Source organism: Drosophila albomicans, chromosome 3 (genome assembly GCF_009650485.2).
Source record: "Drosophila albomicans strain 15112-1751.03 chromosome 3, ASM965048v2, whole genome shotgun sequence".
Taxonomy (NCBI): Eukaryota; Metazoa; Arthropoda; class Insecta; order Diptera; family Drosophilidae; genus Drosophila; species Drosophila albomicans.
Genome location: NC_047629.2, coordinates 3,240,224 through 3,266,869, shown reverse-complemented (window position 1 = coordinate 3,266,869; position 26,646 = coordinate 3,240,224). Strand labels below are relative to the sequence as shown.

At 35.6% G+C, this 26,646-nt stretch overlaps 2 protein-coding genes and 21 non-coding genes across 24 annotated transcripts in view; 13 read left to right on the top strand and 10 right to left on the bottom strand.

Annotated features, from left to right (window-relative positions):
- Positions 1–589: 589 nt before the first annotated feature.
- LOC117572675 (probable cytochrome P450 6w1) lies at positions 590–21,867 on the bottom strand. The gene is made up of 4 exons (XM_034255704.2): positions 21,739–21,867; positions 1,882–2,385; positions 1,043–1,822; positions 590–982 (listed from the first exon to the last, which is right to left on the bottom strand). Exons 1-4 carry the CDS (start codon positions 21,865–21,867, stop codon positions 707–709), a joined length of 1,689 nt encoding a protein of 562 aa, XP_034111595.2. The 3' UTR covers positions 590–706.
- Positions 2,733–2,804, bottom strand: Trnae-cuc (transfer RNA glutamic acid (anticodon CUC)). The gene has a single exon. It is a non-coding gene; the product is annotated as a tRNA-Glu (tRNA).
- Positions 3,100–3,172, top strand: Trnar-acg (transfer RNA arginine (anticodon ACG)). The gene has a single exon. It is a non-coding gene; the product is annotated as a tRNA-Arg (tRNA).
- Positions 4,675–4,747, top strand: Trnar-acg (transfer RNA arginine (anticodon ACG)). The gene has a single exon. It is a non-coding gene; the product is annotated as a tRNA-Arg (tRNA).
- On the bottom strand, positions 5,490–5,561 carry Trnae-uuc (transfer RNA glutamic acid (anticodon UUC)). The gene has a single exon. It is a non-coding gene; the product is annotated as a tRNA-Glu (tRNA).
- Trnar-acg (transfer RNA arginine (anticodon ACG)) lies at positions 5,732–5,804 on the bottom strand. Its single transcript has one exon. It is a non-coding gene; the product is annotated as a tRNA-Arg (tRNA).
- On the bottom strand, positions 5,974–6,046 carry Trnar-acg (transfer RNA arginine (anticodon ACG)). The gene has a single exon. It is a non-coding gene; the product is annotated as a tRNA-Arg (tRNA).
- Positions 6,627–26,646, top strand: part of LOC117572673 (ecdysone receptor) — a 121,872-nt gene continuing 101,852 nt past the window's right edge. The window contains exons 1-4 of one of the 2 annotated variants that reach the window (XM_034255700.2): positions 6,627–6,762; positions 10,785–10,946; positions 19,041–19,077; positions 25,530–25,646. The gene's annotated coding sequence lies outside the window, so the exon portion shown is untranslated. Of the gene's footprint in view, positions 6,763–10,784; positions 10,947–19,040; positions 19,078–24,213; positions 24,322–25,529; positions 25,647–26,646 lie in introns of those variants that run through there. The other variant, XM_052004784.1, reaches the window with a different exon arrangement.
- On the top strand, positions 11,022–11,095 carry Trnai-aau (transfer RNA isoleucine (anticodon AAU)). The gene has a single exon. It is a non-coding gene; the product is annotated as a tRNA-Ile (tRNA).
- On the top strand, positions 11,289–11,362 carry Trnai-aau (transfer RNA isoleucine (anticodon AAU)). The gene has a single exon. It is a non-coding gene; the product is annotated as a tRNA-Ile (tRNA).
- Positions 11,509–11,581, top strand: Trnai-aau (transfer RNA isoleucine (anticodon AAU)). The gene has a single exon. It is a non-coding gene; the product is annotated as a tRNA-Ile (tRNA).
- Trnai-aau (transfer RNA isoleucine (anticodon AAU)) lies at positions 11,780–11,853 on the top strand. The gene has a single exon. It is a non-coding gene; the product is annotated as a tRNA-Ile (tRNA).
- Positions 12,627–12,700, top strand: Trnai-aau (transfer RNA isoleucine (anticodon AAU)). The gene has a single exon. It is a non-coding gene; the product is annotated as a tRNA-Ile (tRNA).
- On the bottom strand, positions 12,888–12,961 carry Trnai-aau (transfer RNA isoleucine (anticodon AAU)). Its single transcript has one exon. It is a non-coding gene; the product is annotated as a tRNA-Ile (tRNA).
- On the bottom strand, positions 13,069–13,141 carry Trnak-cuu (transfer RNA lysine (anticodon CUU)). The gene has a single exon. It is a non-coding gene; the product is annotated as a tRNA-Lys (tRNA).
- Positions 14,301–14,373, bottom strand: Trnak-cuu (transfer RNA lysine (anticodon CUU)). The gene has a single exon. It is a non-coding gene; the product is annotated as a tRNA-Lys (tRNA).
- Positions 15,185–15,257, top strand: Trnak-cuu (transfer RNA lysine (anticodon CUU)). The gene has a single exon. It is a non-coding gene; the product is annotated as a tRNA-Lys (tRNA).
- Positions 15,768–15,840, top strand: Trnak-cuu (transfer RNA lysine (anticodon CUU)). The gene has a single exon. It is a non-coding gene; the product is annotated as a tRNA-Lys (tRNA).
- Trnak-cuu (transfer RNA lysine (anticodon CUU)) lies at positions 16,571–16,643 on the top strand. Its single transcript has one exon. It is a non-coding gene; the product is annotated as a tRNA-Lys (tRNA).
- Positions 17,117–17,189, top strand: Trnak-cuu (transfer RNA lysine (anticodon CUU)). Its single transcript has one exon. It is a non-coding gene; the product is annotated as a tRNA-Lys (tRNA).
- Positions 17,896–17,967, top strand: Trnae-cuc (transfer RNA glutamic acid (anticodon CUC)). The gene has a single exon. It is a non-coding gene; the product is annotated as a tRNA-Glu (tRNA).
- Positions 18,406–18,479, bottom strand: Trnan-guu (transfer RNA asparagine (anticodon GUU)). The gene has a single exon. It is a non-coding gene; the product is annotated as a tRNA-Asn (tRNA).
- Positions 18,635–18,707, bottom strand: Trnar-acg (transfer RNA arginine (anticodon ACG)). Its single transcript has one exon. It is a non-coding gene; the product is annotated as a tRNA-Arg (tRNA).

Below are 26,646 nucleotides of genomic sequence, written 5' to 3'. Positions count from 1 at the left end.
CTTTTCGAAATCACATCAGGGATAAGTACTCTTTATGGCCACTCAGCTTATCATGATTTCAATTTCATACTCATTGAAATCCTTTCTAAGAATGCTTTCTAATTAACTTTAAGTGTATTAACCTTAAGTGTATTATTTCGTAATTGATATCCAGTACATATTTGAAGCTTTGAAATGTTTTAGTTTGGTTAACTTTTTGGTAATCTTGAAAATTTAAGGAAGATTATTACGTATTTAATATTCAGTAATAAGTTTCAACTTTTTGTTGGCATTGTTCTATTTTAAGTAACTTTTTAGATATTAAGAAGGTCTTGGAAACGTTTTTAAAAAGTATTTTTTTTTAATATAATCATTTTAAATAATAATTTTTCTAAGTAAATCAACTTACAACATTTTCGTATACAATATAAATTATTTAAAGCTTTCTGTTTTCAATGTTCCATTTTAAGTAACTTTTTAATTGTGAAGAAAGTCTTTTGAAGGTTTTCAAAAGCACTAATTTTTATATATGATGATTTTGAATAATAAAAAAAAATGAATAATTAACTAATTCCTTCTCAAATGTTCTACAAAAATGTTCAGTAAATAGTTTTAGCTTTCTTTTTGCAATGTTCTATTTGAAGTAGCTTTTAAGTATTTTTGTTTTTGATACAAAATAATAGTAGCTTTCACCCTAAGGCAATCTCAACAGGATTTCAAGCACTCTCTAGACTCTTTCCAGTTTTAGAAACACTTCATCTTTGGGAATGAGCACTGCAGCCATGGGCGCAAATTCGATAGTTTTTTTGGTCTTTTCACAGGCGAGAACACGATGATTGCGCAACAAATGGACCAGACCCAACTTGGTTTGCAACAGACCCAAACGCATGCCAATGCAATTGCGAGGACCAATGCCAAAGGGCATGTAAGCATCCTGGTTCAGATTGTGACGATTCTCCGGAGCAAAACGTTCTGGATCGAACTTGTCAGGTTCTGGCCAGTACTGCAAAATATGAAATAATTATAAATAAGAATATATTTTGAGCATAATAAATAAACTTACGCGTTCGTCACGTTGTATGGCAATGGTAGAAATATAGACCGGAGTCCCAGTTGGCAACTCGACATCGTAGTAAGGCGCCAACGTGAAGCGTTCACCGCTGCTGGGTTGAGCGCATTCACGTTCCGCATAGCCAACAATGGGATACTTGCGGAGGGTTTCGTTCACCACCTGAGTGAGGTAAGGCATCTCCTGGATGCGCTCGTAATCAATGTGATTGCCATCGCCAAAGTATTCGTTGATCTCCGAACGCAAACGCTCCTGGATCGCAGCGTTGTGTGACAACTCAAACAGCGCCATTGTCATCGTGGATGAGCTCGTCTCGAAGCCAGCTGTCTGGAAGATGGCTGCCTGGGCAACCAAATAATCCAGCTGGTTGGCCTTGTTATCAGCCTGATTCACAGCCTCACGTTTCATGGCCAGCAGAGTGTCGACGAGATCGCGACGCAACAAACCAGTTCTCTCTCGCTCCTCCAGAACATAACTCAAGCTGCGACGTATGAAATCGGAGGTTTTCTTCGAGAAGACTTTAACACGTGCCAACGTAGCCAACGCTGGGAGCATAAAGATGATGGCAAAGTCAAAGCCTCGACTCCAGTTGACATCGAAGATCGCCTTGTTGTATGAAAAGAATTCGCTCTTCAGGTCACTCAGCGAATTCGCTTTGACTCCAAACGCAATTGTGGCAATTAAATCAGTTGTAAAACGAGCGCAGACATTTTTAATTGCCAGAGTCGAGTTCTCAGGCAGCTTTGCCAAATAAGTTTCCAAATCATGGCCTATCTGCAATTTAGGTAAATAATAAGGATTTTTGGTATATAACACTATAATCCACAATTTACCTCCACCATCAGTGGATACATTTGCTTGATTTTGCCACTGGTAAAAACTGGTGAGATCTTGGTGCGCAGATCTTTCCATTCAGGATTGCGCACAAAGAACAGATTGTTGTAGCCAAGGGGATCGTGATGAGGATCAGTTTGGAGCGCACGATTGGTAAAGTAATTGAACTTCTTGATCATCACCGTCTTAATGAGCTCCAGATCCTTGATAATCAAAGCAGGACGATGCATTAAATAAACGCCTATCAGAGGCTCCTTTTCGAAACCGGGTGTATTATGTAGAACATTAATTTGGTCGAAGAACGCCACTTTGGCAGTTAGAAATTTACGCGTATTACCAAAAATTGGCGACGCTGTAATGCTCTTGACTCCCAAGCGTTGCCAATAGTTGTATGTACGCTTCTGCCATATGTAGAAGACGATCGCCAATGTGGCGATCAACAATAAAATCTCAGTAGACATGTTCACTGTCGCAACTGTAGTGATCGACTCTGGGTGGCATCGCTAGAACGAGCGCTTTTAATCCCCACAAGTTGGGTCTTTCGGTCAGAGCAGCCGCACATGATAAGCAAAAAGTTGCACAGCTCATTGAGACTAGGCAAATAACCAGATTTTGCTTTTTGCCTATACTGAATGACTTGACAAAACACAATCAGCGTTTGGTTTGCCAGTAAAATGCTAGACTGAATGACTTCTAACAATCGAAACGTGTCTTCATACAAATGTAAACAAATGGCGTGCCACATACACATTTAAACATTTTCAATAAACAAAATAAAACGTAGACAGAATTGATAACGTATTTATTTGACAAAAATATAAAAAAGAAACTCTTGTTACATTCGACAATTTTCCCATACCGGGAATTGAACCCGGGCCTTCCGGGTGAGAGCCGGATATCCTAACCACTAGACAATATGGGATGTGGTTACTGAGTGGAAAATAACCGAACTAAAACATACCACATACATTTTGTTTACGCACATAGGCACATAATATAGCTATAATATATAAAATATTGAATACTTATATTTATAACATGTATGGCTTTATAAATGTTGTTGGAATAAAAAACATTGTTAAAACGCATTGGCGTAAAGCAGTTATGAACAATTTGCTTGTCATATTTTGACACTGCTTGCTAAAGTCGATAATACAGTTGCGGCATTAAGAATCAGTATCAAGCAATTAATGTGCTTGCGACGTCGTTAGTCGCATGGTCCTGTGGCGCAATGGATAACGCGTCTGACTACGGATCAGAAGATTCCAGGTTCGACTCCTGGCAGGATCGAAAATAATTTTTTATTTTTTCGTATCGTCTAAATGCCAAATATATAATAATTAATTGCATATGTATATTTATACTACATAGAATGGACAAGATTTTGGCGTTTTTAGATTATGCAAACTGAGTTGCAGCAGACTTGTGAAGAGCGGACAAAATTCTCAACTTTAAATTCGAATTTTGAATAAATTAAAAATAAAGCCTCTTAATTCTCTTAATTAAGAAACGTAAAAATATTTGCTATATAAAATAATTTTTACCCAAAGGTTAGTTGAACAATGGTGTCATAGCAAGCTAAAAAAAAATATATAATTATTTTGTTTATCTTCATTGTTTTTTCAATATTCTACTTTTTTTAAGTAGATTAGACATTGTAAATAAAATTGTTATGAAAACTTTAAATATAAAACAGAACTTATTGAAGATATTATGGAAGACTTTATTAAGTCATTACGTCAATCACGCAAGAATTATTTTTAATATTCTCATGGTGTTTTTAATGGCTAATTCTCTGACGAACAGGCAACAAAAAAAAACATAACCTGAAACAATTTTAAAAATGGGAAAAGGTTACTCTTATAACTCTAGATTAGTACTTTAATTAGAGCTAAGAATGGTTTTGGAATTTTCTTTCTGTTTTGTTTTCTGTTCTGATAATTGCAAAAATTGACAAATTCGTACGCAAAACCAAAAAATAGAACCAGTTTCTAAAATCAATCTTAGCTCTAAAAATAGTACTAATCCAAAGCACTTCATTAATTTTTAAAATTGTTTTAGTTTATTTTTTTTTTTTTAACTGTAAAGGTGGTCGCGACATTTACCAGAGAATTACTCAAATGTAAAAATATCGACTCTCGATTATATGGTACCGAAAAACACATTTGTACGCTTTCAAAGTGAAGGAATGTTGTTTACCTTAGCGTATGTATGATTAACTATAATATAATTAGAGTAAATTTTGATTCTGTGTAATTCTTAGATTCTATGATAATAATAAAAAAAATTAAGTCAATTTGGTTCGAACTGATGAAAAAATGAATTCAAAAAACCTTATAAAATGGTAAAATTTGACTAAATCGTCAGTTATTTTTAATTTCATTTAAGCTCTGCCGCCTGTGACATGTCAAACATGACAATTATTTCCATCATCTTATTTTTAGTATAAGAGGATATATGTACATATATACCTTAACAAATAAATAAATAAAACAATATATAGCCTAAACAGCAAACAAAAAATGTAAAATCTATTTTAGTCATATAGGTATACACTTGAATCACAAAATTAAATTGTTTTTTATAATGAAGTTTACAATATTTCTACAATTACATATACATTGCTTTCAAGAATTAATTTACTACATGATTTGGTCGCTTGATATCAATTGATATAAATAAGCCAAACAATGACAGAAATAGTATTCTATTATACTTAGCATTAAAAATCAACAACTTGTTACCAAACCGGTTGTGTCAGAAAACAAGCATTTGACACTACAAATCCAACCGGTCCTGTGGCGCAATGGATAACGCGTCTGACTACGGATCAGAAGATTCCAGGTTCGACTCCTGGCAGGATCGAAATTTTTTTTTATTGTGCATTTAATATGCGAATTAAATATATTCATTTTTAATAAGAAAAAAAACTTTATCAACTATTAAAACAGACAGCTCATAAAAAAATTGCAAATATCCTGCAAGACGTGTTTTTCCAATTGAGCTTGTCGGATTACACGTGATGCACTTGCACAGGGAGTGGCCAGTAGGGGGCACTTTAGCCTGTGGCTCAATGGCAAAGTTGAGCTGCGGTGGCTAAGAGCAAATAAAGTGGCGTCATGTGGAGTTGTGTGGATTATGTGTAGCTGTCGCTTTATGCTAAACAGCAGAAACGTTAAGAGATTGCAGCTAAGGGCGACTACCAAATCAGTTCGCGTCAGCTGCGTATGCAATTGCACGCCAAGGACATTTAAGGTGACATCCGAATGCTGATTCCATTTGAAGGACTGCAAGTAGTTTTGTGCGTGTGTGTTCAGAATGCAATTTTCCCCACTGTAATTTACATAATAGCAAAAACTTGTAATCGAAGAATATGCAAAAAGTTTACTCCATTCATTGAGGGACTCAAAGTAAAAAATACAAAGACAAGTCTTGTTCGGAAATAACATATGTCAACATATATCCACTAAATAATTTACGTATTTACAAGCAAGGTAGTGCTACAATTTATAAAGCAGAAAGTCCAAATTAGCTGTAAATTTAATATAAATTTAATGTTTCTAACAAATAAAAATATAAAATAAACAAAATAGAAAAAAAATTTGGTTTCCCATACCGGGAATCGAACCCGGGCCTTCTGGGTGAAAGCCAGATATCCTAGCCACTAGACCATATGGGAGGCTTGCAAATAGTTAGAAAAGACACCATCAAAAATACTATCTAATTTTAAAATCAAAAATTGTTTAAATTTATTTATTATTCAGTCGCAACGCATTAAATTAAAAATTGCAAGTAGATTTAAAAAATACTTAATCAACGAAATTAAATTAGTACAAAAAATTAATCTTTCGATCCTGCCAGGAGTCGAACCTGGAATCTTCTGATCCGTAGTCAGACGCGTTATCCATTGCGCCACAGGACCGATAATCTCCGCCGCTTCAAAAACATACTTTGGCAGACAGTCTGCTTCAATGATCATTTAATTAAAACCATATTTGAAATAAAAAATTTTAATAACAATGAAAAATTAACGCAGAGGAATTGAGTCGATCTTGTAAATTAATTTAATTCTTTTGGGAGGTAAAAAAATTCGATCCTGCCAGGAGTCGAACCTGGAATCTTCTGATCCGTAGTCAGACGCGTTATCCATTGCGCCACAGGACCGATGGTTCGCCTCATGGCTGATACGAAATATACGATTCAAGCAGTTCAGAACTAGAATAACAATTCATGGAAGCCCTACAAGCAGTTCAACAAGCAGTGTTACACAGCTGTGTTTATCGAACACCATTAAAATCAAACAATTCATAAATAAAAGCTTGAATTATAAAATAATGTGAGGTGAGAATCAGTATTATTATGTAAAATTATCAATTAATTTATGTTCTAATGGTTTTAAATTAATAGCATAGCATTGATACGACTTTACTCTCTCGTATTTCGCCGATGCAAAGTCATAATGTTGTCTGCTACAGCGCCACTTGGCGGTTGGCGTCAACAACAAAAATTTTGTTTAGTCTCTCTTTGGCACTCAAAGCGTGCAGTTCAGTGACGACGCAAAAACACGACCGACAAGCCATTGGACGCTGAAAAGTTTACGTGCGCGCGACGTAAGCAAAAGCAAAAGCATACAACAAAATAGAAAGAAGAATCTCTGAGCAACAAAAAAATATATAATTAATACATACATACGCCAAATTGTTTATAACAAGTAATAATAATAAAAGAGAGTATATTCTACCAGTGTTTGTCGTGAGTGATTGTGAGTGCGTGTGCAATAAATACATAAATACATATAGAAATAATTATGTATATTAAATAAGAATTAATGCAAATATGTACAAATAATAAACTAAGTTCTTTAACTGTCGTTTGTTTTGGTAAGTGTAGCCGACACTCCCCATTTCCCGCCTCCCTTCCAATTCTTGATGCTGATGTATCTCTTATTTTTCTTCGGCTTCTATGTGTTTTGTATGAGTTGCCTATTCTGTTTTTTCACATACTTTTTTGTTTTCATCGTCTGCTTCTGCTCCCCATAACGAAACGAAACGAAATGAAACGAAATGTACAAGAACAACATGAAGAAGAACGAGAAACAGCACAAGGCAAAGCGTAAAAGCGAAAAGCTCAAAGATTGGGGCTAGGGCTAAACAGAGACGCCGTTCGTTGTTTTCATCGTTGTTGTTTTTGCTGTTTGTTTAGCTGTCGTTTCTCCATTTACATATACGTACGTGTGTATGAGGCGCATACGTGTGTACTTGTTTAGTTTGTCTGTGTAGGATATGATATGTTGATTTCTACACGTGTGTGTCTGCGACTGTGTGTGGATCTCTCTTGCGTTCGCCTCTGCCTACAACTATAATGCCTTGATTGCACGTACCAAGAGACAGTGCTTGGTTCGTCAAACCGCGATTTTTAAAGCGAATATGTTGGCGAAAGATTCGCGTTAGTTTTAAAGCGTAATTCGACTCTTTATAATGCATTTAACATCTAATAAAATCATTTCATTTTGTTATTAGTATGCTATTACTCGCTTTTACCAAGGTGTTCACCACACTCTATTCTTACTGAGTTTATATTCTACTCGATACGTGTAATCAAGGCATAAGACACATTGTCACATTGTTGTTGCTTTGGCACTAGCTCTGTTTCGGTACGAAGCGCTTGTGTGTGTGCATTTGAGTTGAGTTCGTATGTGTGTATTTATGTTTGTAGGCCTCCATACACACTGGCAGCGAAAAGCGCCAAGCGAGCGACCTGCTGATGCTGCCTCTGTCCGCCCTCTTGTCTCTTGCCTTCACACCATCAGCACTACCATCTCTCTCTCTCTCTCTCCATCTCTCTTTCTCTGTCCGTTGAGTCTATCTCGCTTTTTCGTCGCCCGCCGCTAACTCGTTTGGCGACTTGTTTTGCCTGCTTTGCCATAGTACAATAAAACGCCGTAGCACATAAAAATAGTCTGGTAGAATTGTTGACTTCCCTTTTGACAAACGTACCGAGCCGTGCCGGCCCACAAATGTCGGCGTCAGTGTGTACATATCAAAATGATGTAGACAAATATGTACTACATACAAAGTACTATATACATATGTACATACATATTCCCTACATTACCAACACAACATCCAAATTGGCATAGTTTGAATGATTACTTTGTCAGCTTCCCTAATGCTAGCAATAATAAGTGAGAAAGCCACAGCAAAGTGAACTCGACTGTGAGATACCCGCTAATATAGAATGCAAAAGCTTTAGTGTCCATAAGTACGATCAGCTTTGCTGTTAAGATCTGTAAATGTAGTAAAGTAATTTTGAAATGCTATAAAACCATAACTAATTAAGATAAAATATTATATATAATTATCGTAAAGTATTTAATAAACGATAAGCAGTCTATTAGACGGTGCCCAAGTGCTAGTTGAATTTAACCTGATTTGAATTAATTGGGTTCTTAAATAATTTGCACTTATTTTCAAATTGTGACCAAATTATAAATATTAGTGTTTTCATATAGATGTTATTGTTGTTGAACTCTCTAACTTTATTGGCTCAACTTCAATCCGCAACAAATACATATGAATACCCTTCATGTCGATGGATTTCGAGTATAAAGATTAAAAGAAAACTTCTTGAACTTTGTTTGGACTCTTTCTCACACAGAACTTTCCCAAAAGTGAATTACTTACTCACATATTTTCATATGTACAACGATAGAAAATAAAATTGCGACTCGACTGTTTGTAATGTTCATAACCGGGCTATAACAATACAAATTTATTTGTAAAATAATAAAATGTAATGTTTTCTGTCAATCACGAATAATAACTTGTAGACATTGAATGTAAATTATGGGACATTAAAAAACATATATTTCGCTACCCAATTAGAAAGTTTTCAGTTGCCTATTCTAAAAAACAAAAAAAATTCTTTAAATATCAATAAAAATGAATAAACCTTATTAATATAAAAGTTACAAGAATATATAAAAGAAACCATGTAAATGCCGTAGAGAAGTAAGAGATCGGTAATACTGTTTAATAATATACAATAAGAAAGCATTGCAGAAAGAAAGCATAAAATAAATTTACTATTAAAATAATTTTTTGGTTTTAAAATTGAATTGTTACAATGTACATACATATTGAATTGTCATAAAATTTAATTGGTTATTTGGAATATAAGGTTTACAAAAAAACTATTTATTTTGCTTAATAGTTAAAATGATCTATTATGACATTAGCAAAATTTGTACGAGATGTGCCCTCCGTTATTCTAAATAAATTTGAATAATTTATAACATTTGAGCTGTTTTAAATTGCAAGTTAAATACATTTTTATTGCGATAAATTGAATTATTAACTATTTAGTTGAAGTTTTCAGTAAAATTTCTAAATTCATTACAAGTTTGCTAAAAGAAAAGCTTTCAAATTTTATAGATAAGCTAAGTGATGACGGAAGTAGAAGCTGCCTTAGGACGCATGTGCAATTTCAAGTTTTACAATTGTTTTAGAGACAAATAAATTACTGAAATGTAGTTTGAGCAAATAACTTTGGTGTTCACTTTAAAGTTTCAAAGGAAACTAGTATAGTTCTTGAGTAGTTAACTTTTTACACACATGTATTGCTTGTTTTGTCTTTCTCTAGATGTAAGATTGTTGGTAACTATGTCGATAAACTTTGCAAAATCTTGATCTCAAAGGCGCTTAAATCTCTAGGCTTGTTTATGGCGATTTTGTAGATAAATGCTGAGGCGGAATTCTCTTTTATTCATAGCCCATAGCCCCATTAACCTGCTCAATCGAAAACTTGTCTGGAGCATTAATAGCGTCGACCATTTTAGGTTGCAGCTTCGTTGAAAGCGAAAATAGCGCAGAAAATCAAGTAAAGAAAAGAAAAGAATGAAAGAAAAAATGGTGTTGGTTGTTGGTTTGCTTGGTTCTGGTGCTTGGGCCAGGCTGCGAATGTATCTTGCAGATACATATCTAAAATTGCTACATAGCATGCAGTATAAGAACCAGACACAAGTAACTAAATATAACACACTCTCACACGCAAACACACACACAGAGACCAGCCGACTGCAGATACATACTAACTCTATGTCTGTCCTCTCCAATCCTCCCCAGTTCCCCCATCACATTTGCAACGTTGCGCGCCGCTTGCAATTTCATTTTCATTGCAACTTCATGCCCCTGACATCGGACCATGCGATGCCTGCTCGACAGTCAGCCTTTGCCTGTGCCTGTGTCTGTTTTGTCGGTCGTCCCTACCTCAATGTTCCCCGCAACCCGCTTCTTTATCCTCAGCACTTAGTCGCCAGCACGCCTCCATCGACCCTTTTTTACTCTATCTCCGTCTCTGCACGTTTCTACGCTCATTCTTGTAAAATTGCAAGTTGCTGCGGCCTATTGAAGCTCTCTGTCTCTGCCTCAGTCGCTGCTAGTGCACTCGGCCATGCAGCTGTCTGTGTGCCTCTCCTCTGCTCCACCTCGCGCACTCTGTATGTCTGAGTGTGTGAGCGCACGAATGCGCGAGTGCGAGCGAGCGAGCGAGAGGACACTGCCTTGCCCTAACCTACACCACAGAAAATGTATTGCGTCGGTTCTTCTACTTCCACACACACACACACACAGCCAGACACACACACATCACTTGATTTCTCGCATTATCTACGTACGAGGCATACATTTTTCAGTCTACACGATATTTTTTTTTTTATTGTTATTTTTTGTTTGCAGTTGTTGTATTTCGTGTTATTTGTATTTCTTCATTAGTTTTTCGTTTTGGTTTCATTGATGCAATTTGCTACAACATACACTCCCGCTCCCATTCTGCTTGCTATCGTTTTGCCCTGCCAATCATTCTCGTTCATTAGAAACTAATTTTCATTCCTTTTTCATTGCAGTTCGCGTTGTGCAAATTATAATCAATCGATCCGGTCAATTAATTATACGATTTAAACATTATTTATAACACGTTGCGACGGGCAATCGTGCAATAATTCAATATAAAATACTTCAGACCCCTTTAGATAAACCGGGCCAACAAGTATTTATAGAACATAATGGTAAGTTGACTATTTTATCAACAGACATTTTTACCGGAAAGACCAACAAGGCATCTGTTTAGAGGGCGATCGCCAGGCCCATTAGCTCAGCTGGTTAGAGCGTCGTGCTAATAACGCGAAGGCCGCGGGTTCGATCCCCCCATGGGCCAGAAAGTGATTTTTTTGCTTAGTTTTTTTTTTATTCGATGTTAGTTTACTAATAGTTGCAACGTTAAATCAAAATTATTTATAAAGAAAGAGTAAGTGAAAGACATATTTTTTTATTTCATTTTTTTTTCTAACTTTCGGTTGAATAAAAATATTTCTGCTCTGATAGGCCTTTAAAAAGAATTGCGACCGAAGGGCCCATTAGCTCAGCTGGTTAGAGCGTCGTGCTAATAACGCGAAGGCCGCGGGTTCGATCCCCCCATGGGCCATTGGAAAAATTTTTTTTAGTATTAAGAATACTAGTACTATAAGTAAATATATGCTGTTCTATTGTATCTTAAACAACTAACTTACTATTTTATAAATCTCAGTTTCAAATATTTTTTATAAGACTTTTAAAATAACGGTTTATCAAGGCCCATTAGCTCAGCTGGTTAGAGCGTCGTGCTAATAACGCGAAGGCCGCGGGTTCGATCCCCCATGGGCCAGGTAATATCCTTTTTGCTCAAAATTTGTTTACCAATTTCAACAAAACATTGAAAATTTGTAATTTAAATAATAGATAAATACTATTTTTAGTTTTTTTTTTCAATTTTTATTTATAGAATTATTTTGTTGTATTGCTATTATCGACATTACGCTCTCCATTCCTCTCCAAGGACCTGGAAGTCAAAATATCGTCACATGGCCCATTAGCTCAGCTGGTTAGAGCGTCGTGCTAATAACGCGAAGGCCGCGGGTTCGATCCCCCCATGGGCCAGATTTTATTTTTTATGATTCTTTATTATTGTCGAGTCCTGAACGATTCCAAGACATTTTGAATTTTGTAGTTAACAAGATATCGATATTTTTGGATGAGAAAACATTTTGAATTAAAGCAAAATATTGCAGTATTAATTTTGAAATTTACCAAATTAATATGCATTATAACATTATAAAGCAAAATATTGCGGTATTTATTTTGAAATTTACCAAATTAATATGCATTATATGTTATATACATACTTTTAAAAAAGATATATAAGGCTTTTTTAGGTACATGTATTAAAAATAAACCATAAAGTGAAAAATATACCAGATTGTGTAAACGATTTCTTTAATATCTTTGACATTACTTTTAGGTGATCCCAATCAAACTTCCAGCAATAATGAAGACTATAGATATTATTATATATCCTAAAATTGGCGAGTATAACTATAAATTTGTTGTTCGATTTTTGTCAATTTGCGGGGGCGGAAGTGCGCCTCGCCAAAAAATTTGAAACAAACCTTATCAGCCTGCAAACATAACAAGTGCTGTTGAAAAATATTTATATCTCTATCTCTAATTGTCTTTGAGATCTATGTAGGTGTCCATGCGGACAGACGGACTGACGGAAATACTTTATATGGTCGGAAATCCCTCCTTCTGCCTATCATATAACATTTGCATACATTTCCTGCCGGCACAAAGTTATAATACCCTTCTACCTTAGCGGGTATATATTTTGAACAGGTTCTTAAATTGGCTTCTAATCCATCGAGTTACAACAGGGCCCATTAGCTCAGCTGGTTAGAGCGTCGTGCTAATAACGCGAAGGCCGCGGGTTCGATCCCCCCATGGGCCATAGGTGGTTTTTTTTATATGTTTTAAACAACAACAGATTCATATTTTTTTTATTTAAAGAACAAAATTTTATTTAAAGAATTAAAATAATTTCCATAATTTTTTAAATTTTTTTTTGTAATTTTGAGAACAAATTTATTTATTAATTTCGAAAAATATATTGTAAAAAAAATTTAGATCTTTTAACTTGGCCCATGGGGGGATCGAACCCGCGGCCTTCGCGTTATTAGCACGACGCTCTAACCAGCTGAGCTAATGGGCCAGTTGTTTTAGGGTTGTTCAATATGTGTCATGAAGACTTTGAATTTAAAAAGCCGTTAAAATAGAAGTGGGAATTATAAGCATTTCTCAAAACAAAAAATCTATTCTCGCCCAACGTGGGGCTCGAACCCACGACCCTGAGATTAAGAGTCTCATGCTCTACCGACTGAGCTAGCCGGGCTTGGTGGCAGCTCGTGTCCAATACGGTATGCCCCTATACAGCGAGAGGTTCTAGACGCAGTGTACATACATTTCGATGTGATGGGATATTATTTATAACCGGCACACAGCTTGTGGTCCTCAGTTCTCCACTCCAATTCTCTTCTTACTTGTGGTATTCTATTTTACCCTTTATACTGGCTTTGTAATTGTTTTCATGTTGATAGGTGCCCATTGTGTAGAACATTTTGCTGCTTCCTAATGGAAATGATGTATAAAATTACTCGCCTACCTCAATGCAGAATCGAAAGTAATGGAAAGGGGTGCAGTGCAGACGCTTCTGACAGTCAGACAGTCGGACAGAGGGACAACCGCCCCCGACATCCAAGTAATTTGCTATAAAATATTAAAACGAAACAATGTGCGAAAGGAAACAAAACAAAATACATGCATATGGAAACAGAGACAGACTCAGACATTGGGGCGGAGAGTGAGTGTGAGAGAGAACGACCGAGGGAGAGAAATAGAGAGTTATTGGAGGAACAACAAGAGACGGCAGTATTCAGACAGAAGGACGGATATGAAGACAGCAGGCAGATAATCAGCCTGGCAGACGGCTTTTGATTGCGCTACTTTCAAAACAATGCGGCATATTTGTTTCGAAATAAAAGCAAAGTTGAAATTATAGCTGAGCAATATTATTATTTAATGTAGAACAGAAATGTATAATTAAAGATTTGTTGAAGTAAAATTCTTATTTAAATGCTGAAACAATTTTAAAACTTTTCGTCGTTTGTTTATTTAGTTTTTTATTATAGCTCACTTCAATATATCTTCATTCATTTTGATATTTTTCGTTCACAGCGACATTTTGAAAGTTAAGATTGTAGGAGAAACGCGACACAACGCTTATTTGTGAGCAGACAAATTGTTTGTTGTTTATTGTCTATGTTGGGCACTCAGTGAGCACCGACTCCCTCAAAGCATACCATTAAGTATGTACACACGTGCACAAGTCAGACGCATTTCCATTGCCAGAGGCAACTCGAGCGTCTGTGGCAGACAAGGCCAAATAAGTTAGGGTAGGCTCGCAATATAAGATAAACAAAAATGTTATTTGATAAACAACAAGCAACAAATCCAGTCTTCAATTTGCAGAACAAAAACAAAAAAGCATTTTGCGCCCAACGTGGGGCTCGAACCCACGACCCTGAGATTAAGAGTCTCATGCTCTACCGACTGAGCTAGCCGGGCAGATAATTCGGCTAGAAAATAATCAATTATTGTAATCAACTATGTAATTTTAGAATAGATAATACAGTAAAACTTCTCTTAACGAACAACTACCATATTAACAACTTTTTATTTAAGCGCATAAACAGTAGATAGTGAAATTGAGTTTTATATTAGAAAATAAATTATTCATTGTTATTGAAAGCCTTTTTTGTATGTGGATTATAGTTAGCTGATCGTAACTTAAATTAAAATCTTATAAATTAAAGGTGGAATAATATTTATTAGATTGATTTCTTTGCTTTCTGATTTTAAGAATATTTCTACACTTTCTTATTAAAAGATATGTTGTTTACTTATTTATGCATTTCATCTGTCTTCAAATTTAGTTGTTTAATTCTATTTTTAACTCTATGATTTTTAAACTATAAAAAGTGTTCGTTCGAAAGTATTTTTTGTATCCATATACTTACAAAAATACAAAATAATTCTACACTTGTACTCACACCTCTTTCACATTATAAAACCAGTTCAATAAAACAAAAGTTAAACTTCAAAATAATGCCACAAATCTAACCATATAGAAAGTACATGCACAAAATAAGTATTTATCTGAGCAATTAAGTAAATTGTGTCAATCTATTTATGTTCATTAAATTGTTAAGCACCTTGTTTATATATAACAATATGAAATTTTTCAAAAATATAAATGAAGGGTCTGTCCATTCATTGATTACAAAGATTGCTTATAAGTTCTAACAATCTAGTCAGATTTTAAAATTAGCAAAGATCCTAAACACAAGGACAGCTATATTTTCCCGTCCGCCATGACGCCCGGCTAGCTCAGTCGGTAGAGCATGAGACTCTTAATCTCAGGGTCGTGGGTTCGAGCCCCACGTTGGGCGAAAGATAACTTTTTACTTATCAATTCCTTTTCTGATAATTCGTCAATAAAAAAGAATGATACATCCATTTCGAATAAATATAGAAAATAAAATTTTAATAAACAGCGAAACTTTGACATAAAATTTGAATTATCTTTCCTACATAATTATTTCAAAAACCTTGAAAAATCAGAAAGTCTTTCAGAAACCAACATTTCGTTTTAATATATAACTATCAATGTGCACAATGAGGCAAGATTATTAAATTGACGCAAAAGTTAAAATTCATATTTTGTGAAGCTTAAGAAATAAACACATTTTATTGAATTCAGTTTTCTTTTTTAATTCCTGAAATCCATTACTCTAATTAAACTTGTGAAAAGATGTTTTCAAATTTCTCGTATCTTTGCCAAAGAATTGTAATATGAATGTGCGATCTATTTTTTTTTATTTATCTTTTTTTTATATTAGAATGATCTTAAATTGGATCCTTCTTGATACGCAATGCTTTTTTTTTCCTCCTATCACAACGCCCGGCTAGCTCAGTCGGTAGAGCATGAGACTCTTAATCTCAGGGTCGTGGGTTCGAGCCCCACGTTGGGCGAGATTGACTTTTTTTTAAATTAAGGCATTTTAAATGAGAAAAAAGGGTTTGATAGGTTCGTGAACACATATGTAACAATCGAAACTTTTTTCTGGGCACTTTATTAAAGTTATACATATTCAACGACCTATGTTTTGGTTTAAGTGTAGTAAAGGCCGATTTGTTAATAAGTCTTGTATAGCAATAGGCTTTAATTGCTATAGGGTACTTCTTCCAATATATAAGCACTATGGATCAGATTTAATATCATAATCTGACCATCATATTCTTCAGAACTTAAATGAATTAAAATGTTAGTGGCTAGCTTAAACGAAGCTGTACGAAGTCGGAAAGCAATACGAAGGAGAAAAACAATGAAAAAGATTTCCTTGAACTTCGTCGATTCCTTACGTCTATTACTATGAAAGACATATGAAGTTATTGCTAACAAAGAAGGCAGTACTTATTACTGAAATTATTATCTTTTATTTCTAATAAATTAAGTAAATCAAGTAGTAAAATACTTCCTTCGTATTAGTAAACGTTCGCCGACGCAGAAAGTCGTTTATGTCTAGGAGCACTACATCCAGCTTGTTTTTGCAAGTTCAATCTTGATTGATTTACAATATTGCGTTAAATAAAACTTACTTTTCGTAAAAATATTGTAAATTAAAACGATCTTTTATCAAACTTTTATCATAGGCTCATACCGTTACAGACGCTTCTTTTTTTTCCTCCCTTCCTCCGCAGTGCCCGGCTAGCTCAGTCGGTAGAGCATGAGACTCTTAATCTCAGGGTCGTGGGTTCGAGCCCCACGTTGGGCGACAATAATAATTTTTTGCCATTATTATAGATAAATTTTGATAAACATAGCATCTCCGGTACTATATAATTAGTATGTGTTCTACCATGATCGACATCATATCGAATATATTAATGGTATAAATCTGATTTCTATACAAAAGTATTTTAAATGTGTACGTAAAAAGCATTTATACTACTTTAACGTCATTGAAATATTAAAATAGATAATTTCTCTTATAAGAAAATAAATGATCTAAAATTAGAAAATAAAATTTATTATTAAATTAATATTAATTTTTGCAATATTTATTAATTAGCAATTGCTATTCACAATTCATTCTTATATCCGTTTAAGTTATTTTGTGGTAGAAATATCTTGGCAATAATTTAATTGTATCCTAACTCTTTTTGCGAACTGCCTTATAATAGTGTAAAACGCATTCGTAGTAGATTCTCATTAGGAGAACATCCATTTTTTTCCCGTTATCACAGCGCCCGGCTAGCTCAGTCGGTAGAGCATGAGACTCTTAATCTCAGGGTCGTGGGTTCGAGCCCCACGTTGGGCGAGAAATACTTTTTTCCTTACGATCTCTTCTATTTTTATTACGGTTTCTGAATTTTTATTGCTTTTAAAAAGATATGAAACTTGAGTGCAGTTACAACGTCGATGCATTGTTAGGTGAAACAAAAAGGTTGTCTATGGACCCTCAATAAGAAACTATAGACGTTGCTAATAATCAGCACAGAAAGCAAATGGAAATAAAAGCACGTTTAGAAAATGCAAAACAAATACAAATACACACTCACAAAGTAGAGAGCCAAGCCAGTTCAGCAGAGACGTAAAAATATTAAAAACGTTTCTGTTTGTCATGCAAATAAAACGAAACGAGGCGAATGACTGAACTTAACCTTAAAACACAACGCACAGAAATATAAATATAAATACGTATACGAATACGTAATTCCGTAATGCACCGCACAACCAAAACCAAAAACAAAAACTGTATGATTTCAACATACAAATTGCAAATATTGCAAAATATTAATGAATGCTGAACTTGTGTAAAACAGTGAGACTTCCATATAAGAAACCCACGTCAAATTGATGAAATTTTATTGCAGTGTCTTAAAATACGAAAACTTCTTTTTATTGAAAATATGCTTTTTAATTTATAGATGCATTTTTGAGTAGATACCGAAGTAATTATTTTTATCGTACAAAGATTTTTCAAATATTAATTAATGAAAAAATTAGATGTCTATATTTATATATCCCATATTGTCTAGTGGTTAGGATATCCGGCTCTCACCCGGAAGGCCCGGGTTCAATTCCCGGTATGGGAAGGATTATTCCGTATACTTTTATTTTGATATGGGTAGATTCTTGAATCCCACTGCATCTATTTTTATTTGTTATCTGTATGTTTTTCACACACTATCTTCATGTATTCTCCGTCGCTGCATTTAATTTGAGTTCCCATGTATTTCACGCGTGACGAAACGCTTTTTAGTAATGGTAAGAAGTGCCTTTTCCCAACTGATGTCCAAGAGCGATAATGTCTGGAGCCGGTTTTTGCTCGACACCGGAGAAAAAAAACTTGCTCTACCACACGTAAGATTCAATTGAGTCGAAAGAGCCGCCCAACAAGTCTTTATGAAAATGACCTTGACGAGTTCACTGCAACTTGGACAAAAACCCTTTTGCCGTTACGGAACAAAAGATCGATATGATCATTCGAATTTTAAATTAAGGTGAAACAAAAATCGAAGAAAAAGTTGAGTCGCCCCCGGGTGGACTCGAACCACCAACCTTTCGGTTAACAGCCGAACGCGCTAACCGATTGCGCCACGGAGGCTCTTGAAAGCTGTGGAAATATATTCCCAACAAACACAAAACATTACATTATTCCTTTAAAATAAATTAATTTTCACAATTTTAATTGGTTTAACCTTTTTGTTTTTTATATATTAGGCATATCTAAAATGAAAAGAATGAAAAAAAAAGCATTCTCGATCCTGCCAGGAGTCGAACCTGGAATCTTCTGATCCGTAGTCAGACGCGTTATCCATTGCGCCACAGGACCCACTGATTTCAATCGAAATTAATTCGCTACCCTAAATTTAATAGGAAAATACGTTTAGCAAAGTTCTCAATTAGGTTACTCAATTCTCCTATTTTTTATTGTTTTGGCATTTTTATATTGGTATTTATTGTCTCTTTGATGACGATCATCGGAGCTACTTTTTTAACCGTATGTTAATTTATGCAAGTTCATTGAATTTAGCAAGTTGCTGATATCATTAACATATTTGCATAAAAGTAAAACTAAACATGTTTTCGGTCGAAGTAGCTTGACTTATAAAAGATACTTTAAACTATTTACTCATTTACTCATTCTTTTATTATTTATTTGCAGTGGCGATCAACAAAGACAAGACAACTATAGTTTTTGGGTGAGTAAGAGAAGAAGTTGGAATGCTTTAACTTTTTTTTAAATATTTTAAAAGCAATGTATTTCATAAATTGTTTACTCAGCTTGACTAAGACACGCCTTTGGAAAATATGAAAAGAATATTAAAGGGTGTTTCCTAATTTTTATATAGAAAAAAATAATGAAAAGATTTGTAAGAAAAAGCTTCAAAGTCTCGTCGTAATAAATACCATAAATTCAACCAATTTCTGTTCTCTCTAAAAAAACGGAGACATCCTAGTAAAGTGATGTTAATATAAAGCAAATACTTACCCTTTGGATTGAAACCATGCTCTGTAAAAAGAAAAAACTGCTGAAAATGAAATTTATTGATTTTTTTGCGCCAGCATTTTTTTCTTTTCAATTTCCATTTCCATTTAATGCCGCGCCGAGACGTGTCCTTGCCTCAGATATCGTCGCCATGGCGGCTGCCAGGTGGTAGACCTTTCCATTTCACATTTGCCTCTGTGTCTGTCGCTGGGTGTGTTTTTGGTTCTGTTTCCGATTCTGATTCTGATTCCAATTCTCATTCTGGCTCTAGTGCTGCTGGTCATTGTCAACGCCCAGCCAGCCAGCACTAAGTATTTTAGATACCCTTTTAAAAGATGCTTTCTGCTTTCTGTTTATAAGAGTAACAGAAAATAGAAAAACTATTCTATCAATTCTTCACTTTATTTTAAAAATTCGATAAAGTTATTCAAATATTTTAAACCCTCTAAATATATTGTATATTTCACGTCAAGGAATCATTTGTAAATAGCTTTGAGCTTAAGAGCATTTTCTTTTTAATAACATCTTTTTTTTCATTTTGGATAATACATATTTACCTAGAAAAGGAAATTATTCTATTAATACATTATTTTAAAAAATCATATAAAGCCGACAAATTGAGGTTAAATTTATAAAAACTGAACTTTATGAAAATACGTATTTTCACTTCATATCAATCCTGTGAGTAAGGGCATTGAGTCTTCGGAAATTCTGCAGGTTTCCGGCCATTCCGGTTTGCTCTTGCTGTACTTGTTCTTTCCTTTGCGCTTCCACTTAACTTTTTGCATCGTTAGGTTCTCCCATTCGCTCATGTGCGCCCAGTGGCCCACAAATTGGCGCATTGTTTGGGTCAAGGATGCAGCAATGGAACTTTGTGCTGTACCACCGGGAAACGAGATGAAGGTGGAGGGGAATGCAGCGACGTTTGCCTTGTGCATTTTGGCGGCACTTGACTTGATAGCTTTGAACTTTTAACAGGCGTTAACTTTGTGGCCCCTTTTCGACCAGACCCCTCCTCACGACCCCTCCTAACATTTTGAAGGGGTCAGTTTGAGTTCACACTTTGAATGCTCATCAAAAATGTGCGCCAAGTGGAGGAATTTCAATGTTCGGTGCAAATTGAGTGCAGTATGCATAAAACATGAAGAAGTGTCTGGGACAAAACCGAAGAATGTCAATAAACGGAGAATTTGTTGATAGTAATAAGACAAGGAGGCTGTGTAAGATAAAAAGCGTTAAGACTGAAGAATAAAAGCGACAAGTATTTATTTTAAGCGTTGTGATTCTATTTGCTTTAAAATGAGCGTTTTGAATTAAGTTTATTATAAATAAGTTTTTTTATGATACTTCTAAATCTATAGGAATGTAAAATTTTGTAGTCTGTGTATCTTACTATTACGATTAATTATAAAACTAAGATGATTATATTTGAAAGTATTTATACATAATATTATAAGGAATTCGATGTTTAGAATACTTTAAAATTGTGAAATATATTTTTTTAGTTAATGTATTTGTCAAAGAAAAACCACTTAACATTAAACCAATTAGAGTCGATTTTATATTTATTTAGGATAACGAAAGAAATTAGGTAGTAGAATAATAATTAATAATCGGTAGAGTAATTCAGGCTTTTTTAATTTAATCGGTCACATTTTAATCGTTAATCAAATTTGCAATTTTAATGGGCTTAGGTCAAATACTAAACCACTAAGTTTTTCCCACACACTTCCAATTACAATTTCTACACCTCTTAACTCATCTGAATTATAACTTCGCAATTTCAACCAGCTATTTTTGAACTAGTTCTATTACGTTGCATGTGCCTCTTGGCCGGTGTATAGAGAGCTCCTATCGATCTAATTACATGCACATTATTTGGCAAACTTCTTTGACGTTTTGTGGTTTTGGCCCCATCCCCTATGCCGGATCCTAACATGGCCAACAGCTGTTAAGGCATCAAACCAAAACCATTGCCAGCTAAATTTGACCTACCTGTGTCATTTACACAGGTGTAAATGGCATGCACGACACATTCCACATGCCACACATACTATATAGTACACTCTCAGTTCTGTGTATGTGTGCCCCTTGCAACGCTCCTCGTCGCCCCGCAATTGCTTTAAAACTGCCACTCGTCGTCACATGATGCATCCGCTGACATGGCAAAATGCTGCTGCTGCTGCCGTTTATACCGGCCCCTCCCCTCGAACCCATCCCCTCCTGCCTAGTGCTTCCGTCATTGCAACGTTTGTACAACGCCCTAAAACAAAAACTGAAACGAGAGTGAATGCAGTTTTACCGCTGCCGCTGCTTCTGCTGCCTGAGCCGAAAATAAACATGCAACGTTAAATAGGCCGCTCCAACTACTCACTAGCTGCTTATTGTAGTTGTAGTTGTAATTGCAGTAGTACTCGTAGTTGTATTTGTGGTTGTAGTTGTTGTTGTATGCGCTCTCAGCCTCAGCCTCTGCCTGTGCCTCTGCCAAGGCAGGCGCACACATTGTAGGCTCTCTGGCGAGCCAAGTGCAAGAGCACGACTTAGCTTTTGCGTTGCTGTAATTTACGTCATGCACTGCAAAGCTTTCAGCTCCCTCTCTCTATATATCTCTCTCGTTCACACAGCCTAGACTCTCTGTGGCTTTTGCACATGCACATTGGGGCGAACTATGCGAGTGTGTGTTTTTTGTTGGCTTGCAACACTATTTTTCGCCATGCTTGATTGCTTTGGCTCTCTTTCGCTCTTTCTCTATGTCTCAGTGTTTAAGGCTGAAATCCATTGTAAAATGGTGTAAGTTGCATGCGCCGCTCACCGCTCACCGCATACATTTGCATGCATGCAAGTGTTTGTGTGTGTTTTGTTTCGAGTGTAAAATTATTCATTTTTTCTAAGGTTCAGTCGCAGAGTTGAAGGTCAGTTGATGTTTTATGTCATTCAACTTGCTGTTGTCGTTGTCGTCGCTGTTTTCGTGGCTGTTTTCATTGTTATTGTTGTTGTTGGCGCTTTTACATTTTCGTCACTGCTGCGCTTTGCGCTTTTTATTGCTGTTGTTGTAGTTGCTGCTGCCGTTTATAAATGTTTGCCGCAATTCGCTTGCGTGTTGAGCCATTCAACTGGGGCGTGGGGCCCGTCATCTAATCTCATTCCCATTCCCAGTCTCATTCCCTAATATAAGCCCAAGTGCATTTCACACATACTTTGTATGAATAAATGTGAATTCTATAGTTGAATACATATCTATAATTGGCATCCAGAAATAATACTTTATTAACACTCAGTCAAATTATGAAATAAAAAATAAAATAAATAAAATTATAAAAGTGAGTAATACAGTAGAAGTTTGTTATTGTTATAATTGTTGAAGAAATTCAACCAAATTTAAATAAATGAAATATATAAATTACTGATCACTCTTAAGAAAGTTGAAATAAATGAATGTTCACACTGTACATCGGTCACTGTAATGGTTATAGTTATTGGTTTTTACTGCTTTTTTCATTGCACAGGGCCAAGCTGTTGTGAGAGGTTCTTTATTGGATTCCCCTTGACAACTAGGTTCAATACACGATTATTGCAAATTAGTTGAGGATGTGTGAGAGTGAGGTTATGTGCTTCGCATCGAAATGTTAAATTAGCAAGCAGTTAAAATAAACAATATCTACATACATATATCCATACATCTATACATACCTACATTCATAGATTTGAAGACAACAACATCTATGTATGTATGTAACAATGTAGATGGTTAAAGTTAATCAAGATTTATTCATTGCTACATTTGTATAACTTGCAATCCAACACCTGACCTTTTCACTTGGATATAAACAATATAAATTGCCAAATTCCCACGAAATGAAGAAAACAACAACACGTGTGCGTCTCACATTGTCAGTCTCAATGCACTCAGAGAGTCTGAGTAAGAGAGGGAGAGTAGAAGACAACCAAAAACGGGCAGAAAACATAAATTCCATTAAAGAAAAAAAGCATTAAAATCAAAAGTCACATAGCCAGCGACGTCGACGTTGACGTCGAAGCGTCGCGACGCTTCGGCAGCGAAATCAACACAAAAAGTGTGTTACAAAGTCAAAAGCACAACAACAACAAGTAGAGCTTAAAAACCACAACGTTAAAGAAACCAAGAATACCAACAACAACAAGTAGTACAACCAAAAGTAGCAACAGCAGCAGCAGCGGCAATAAGCAGCAAGTCAGGCACACACAATGAGCCCATGTTGAAAACCAGTTTTTTGAAAAGTTCCGCACACTGGCCTCAAAGTTTACATAGTGTGGGTGCACAGTGGGGCGGATAGATTAGTAACAAGCATTAAATTCAATATTTATATAAAAAGTAAAAAATAATGTTTAAATTCGTATGCGCATAATATTAAGGGATGCATTTAGTGCATTTATAAGGCTCACTTTATGCATTATTCACACCACGGTGCAGTCAAGTCCCCCTGCCGCTTTGGCTACTGCACATCTTCGTCTTTTTATTGTTGTTGTACGCGCGAAAGTTGAGCGCAGCTTAGCAAAGCAGAATCAAGCATTGCCAAAGTAGAAAAATTGAGAAGCACGCATGCGCTCACAGCAATAACAATTGCAAGCGCTTCACACCCCATTCCTGACCCCGGTCCCCGTAATAGCAAAAGCAAAAATATAAGACAAGACAAGAAGCAGAGAAAGAGCGCCATTGAGAGCAAGCTCCAACAACCAGCGAGAGAGAGAGAGGGCGCGCGTGAGAGAACAAGAGCTGCTCTCTGTCCATAGTAGCTTTGACAGCAGCAGCAGCAGCGACGGGCTAACGGCAACGGCGGCCTTTTAGTTTTAGTTTTTATGTGCGGCTCTCGTGTAATAAAAATTACATTGCGCGTCGTTTCTGTGGCTGAAGAAGTGCAGAAAATATTAAGAAATAGAAACAACAAATTTGTGCTAGAAATACGAGCACATTCAAAACGTAAATTTACAACAAAATATTGTGTTTTGTGTATGTTTAATTGTAAGGCTCTCGCATGCCCTGCATCTGTGTGTGTGCCTCTCAATTGTGTGCCTACGCGACACGCGTGCATATAAATTGTTTTTGTTGTGTGCGTTAAATTCGCTTTAGAAAAGTTCGAGAAGAGTAGACGAAGAAAAACAACAATAAGAATGATAACGTTTTAAATAAATATAACTTAAAATCGACTCCACACAAATATGTATATATTTAAAGATACATATATTGTACATCGTATATACATATGTGAATTTAGATGCATTTCTAAACAATTACAAAAACTGTGCCGTGCCAAGTGTTATTGTTGTTGCTGCGACTGACGAGTGACGTTTGCCCTCCCTTTCCCACCCGCATAACAATTCCATGCACTTCGTAGAGCTTGTTTACTCGGAGAGCACTCTCTGCCAACTAGTAACAGAGAGAGCATCAACGAGTGCAGCGAATGTGCGTGTTCTTGTCTTTTTTTTTTTTGGTGTGTGTTTCATGCGATGCTGCTGCTGCGAGTGACGTTAGCTCACTCCCTTCGCCACCCACACCACACGCGTCACTCACTCGCATGCATGCAATCGTTTCTGCTCTCTGAGAGAGCTTTGTGTTTGCCGCTCTCTCTATCTCTCTCTCAATCTGAGAACGGAAGCTATGGAAACTGTGAGATTGGATGGAGTGCAGTGTGTACGTTTTGTTGTTGTTCTTATTGGATGGCTAGCTTTCGTATTAAAACGTGTGCAATGTTTATCAAATCAAAGCAAAAAAATTGAATTTTAATGCAAAAATTGAAGAACCACATTGAACAATTTTCATTCAACGTTTTTGCTGCGTTGTGATTTCTTCTTCTTTGTCACATGCCAATAAAATTTGCTGAAATGCACGTGTCTGCTAAGCGGGTGAGCGGGGTGTGTAGGCGGGCAATTGGTTGCGGCGCGGCGTTGCCAGTCTGCCATCTGACTGAGACCCAATTGCATAGCCAGCCCAACCAAATGTGCTCTCTTCTTCGCTCTCCGACACTTCACAAAGCGAATCGAACTTATGCTCTCCCGCTCTTTAGACAAAGTGCAATGAAGCACAGTGTGTCAAACGTCATTTATATGATGATTAAATTTCAATTTGACAAGAATATTATTCACAATGATTGATTGATAAAGCGAATATTGTCGTGTGTTTATTTACAGATCTGGTGATTTTTTTTAAACAACATTGACAATTAAGAAACGCCTATACAGAGTGAAACAAAACAGAACACTGCTAACAATTTTGGATATTATAATTAATGAGACTATGCAAAATTGGTAAGTAAATGGGTATTAAATTGTATGACCTCATTTTCCATGCTTATAAATAACTTTAATACACTTTGTAACTTAACATAGCAACTTAACTATGCTACTCAATTCTAGTTAACGCTAGCCAAAAACAAAAAGCAAGTAAACAAAAATTAAAATAAGAAAAGGAGAGGAAAACTGAAACTCTTTCGCTAATTGTAATGCACATAAATTGCAGCTGTTTTGTGGCGCGCCAATTGGCAATGCAGATGAGTTTTGAGTTGCATGACAGCAGTCGCTTTTCCTGCACGTTCTCTTTTCTTCCCCTTGTTTTTTTTCTTTCTTTTTTTCAAAAATAAAACTGAAACAATTTTTCGCAGCGGAAATGCATCGTTTACAGCGTCGGTCCATCGGTCAATCAGGCAGTCAGTCAGTTTGAGACTATTTGTTTAGTCATACGATAGACAGACTGACAGACAACCACAACAACAACAACAACCATCACAATAATAATAGCAACAGCTAGTACTAGCCCCTCCCTCTTTACTATTTAGCGTTCAAAATTGAGTGCAAGTGCAAAGAAAGGCGAATAAACTTTGCCAAATGCAAAAGGCTAAAAAAAAGAATTGGAAAATAAAATCTATTTTAGACTCTGTGCTGATTAAATAGAATTTAATCTGCCAATTTGTTGTGCTTTTTCTAGGGAAATTAGTGTCAAATTGGGTATGATGCACTTATTAAAGTAATAATAGTATTTCAAGAACAATTAAATTTACAATTATTACAAAAAATAGGATTGCGAAAAAACATTCAAACGTTGATCAACTTAGTTTTGATTTGATAGAATAAAAAATACATGTTGATAAATATATTCGAAGTTTTATTATTAATTTACGTTCCTATATTAATTTATAGAGCTCCCGACTTTTAACAAATTATTCACACTTTTTATCTATTTTTGGATTGAGTGGGCAAAACTACTCTATCAAGTTTGTAAATCGATTGCATTTGGCGTAGCTACAAGTGT

Coding starts and splice junctions, on each gene's coding strand:
- LOC117572675 (XM_034255704.2), bottom strand. CDS start 21,867: ATGTGTGCGCCTGCCTTGGCAGAGGCACAGGCAGAGGCTGAGGCTGAG. Junction 2,386..21,738: donor ACAACTACAATAAGCAGCTA/GTGAGTAGTTGG, acceptor CGCTCGTTCTAG/CGATGCCACCCAGAGTCGAT. Junction 983..1,042: donor CCATACAACGTGACGAACGC/GTAAGTTTATTT, acceptor CATATTTTGCAG/TACTGGCCAGAACCTGACAA.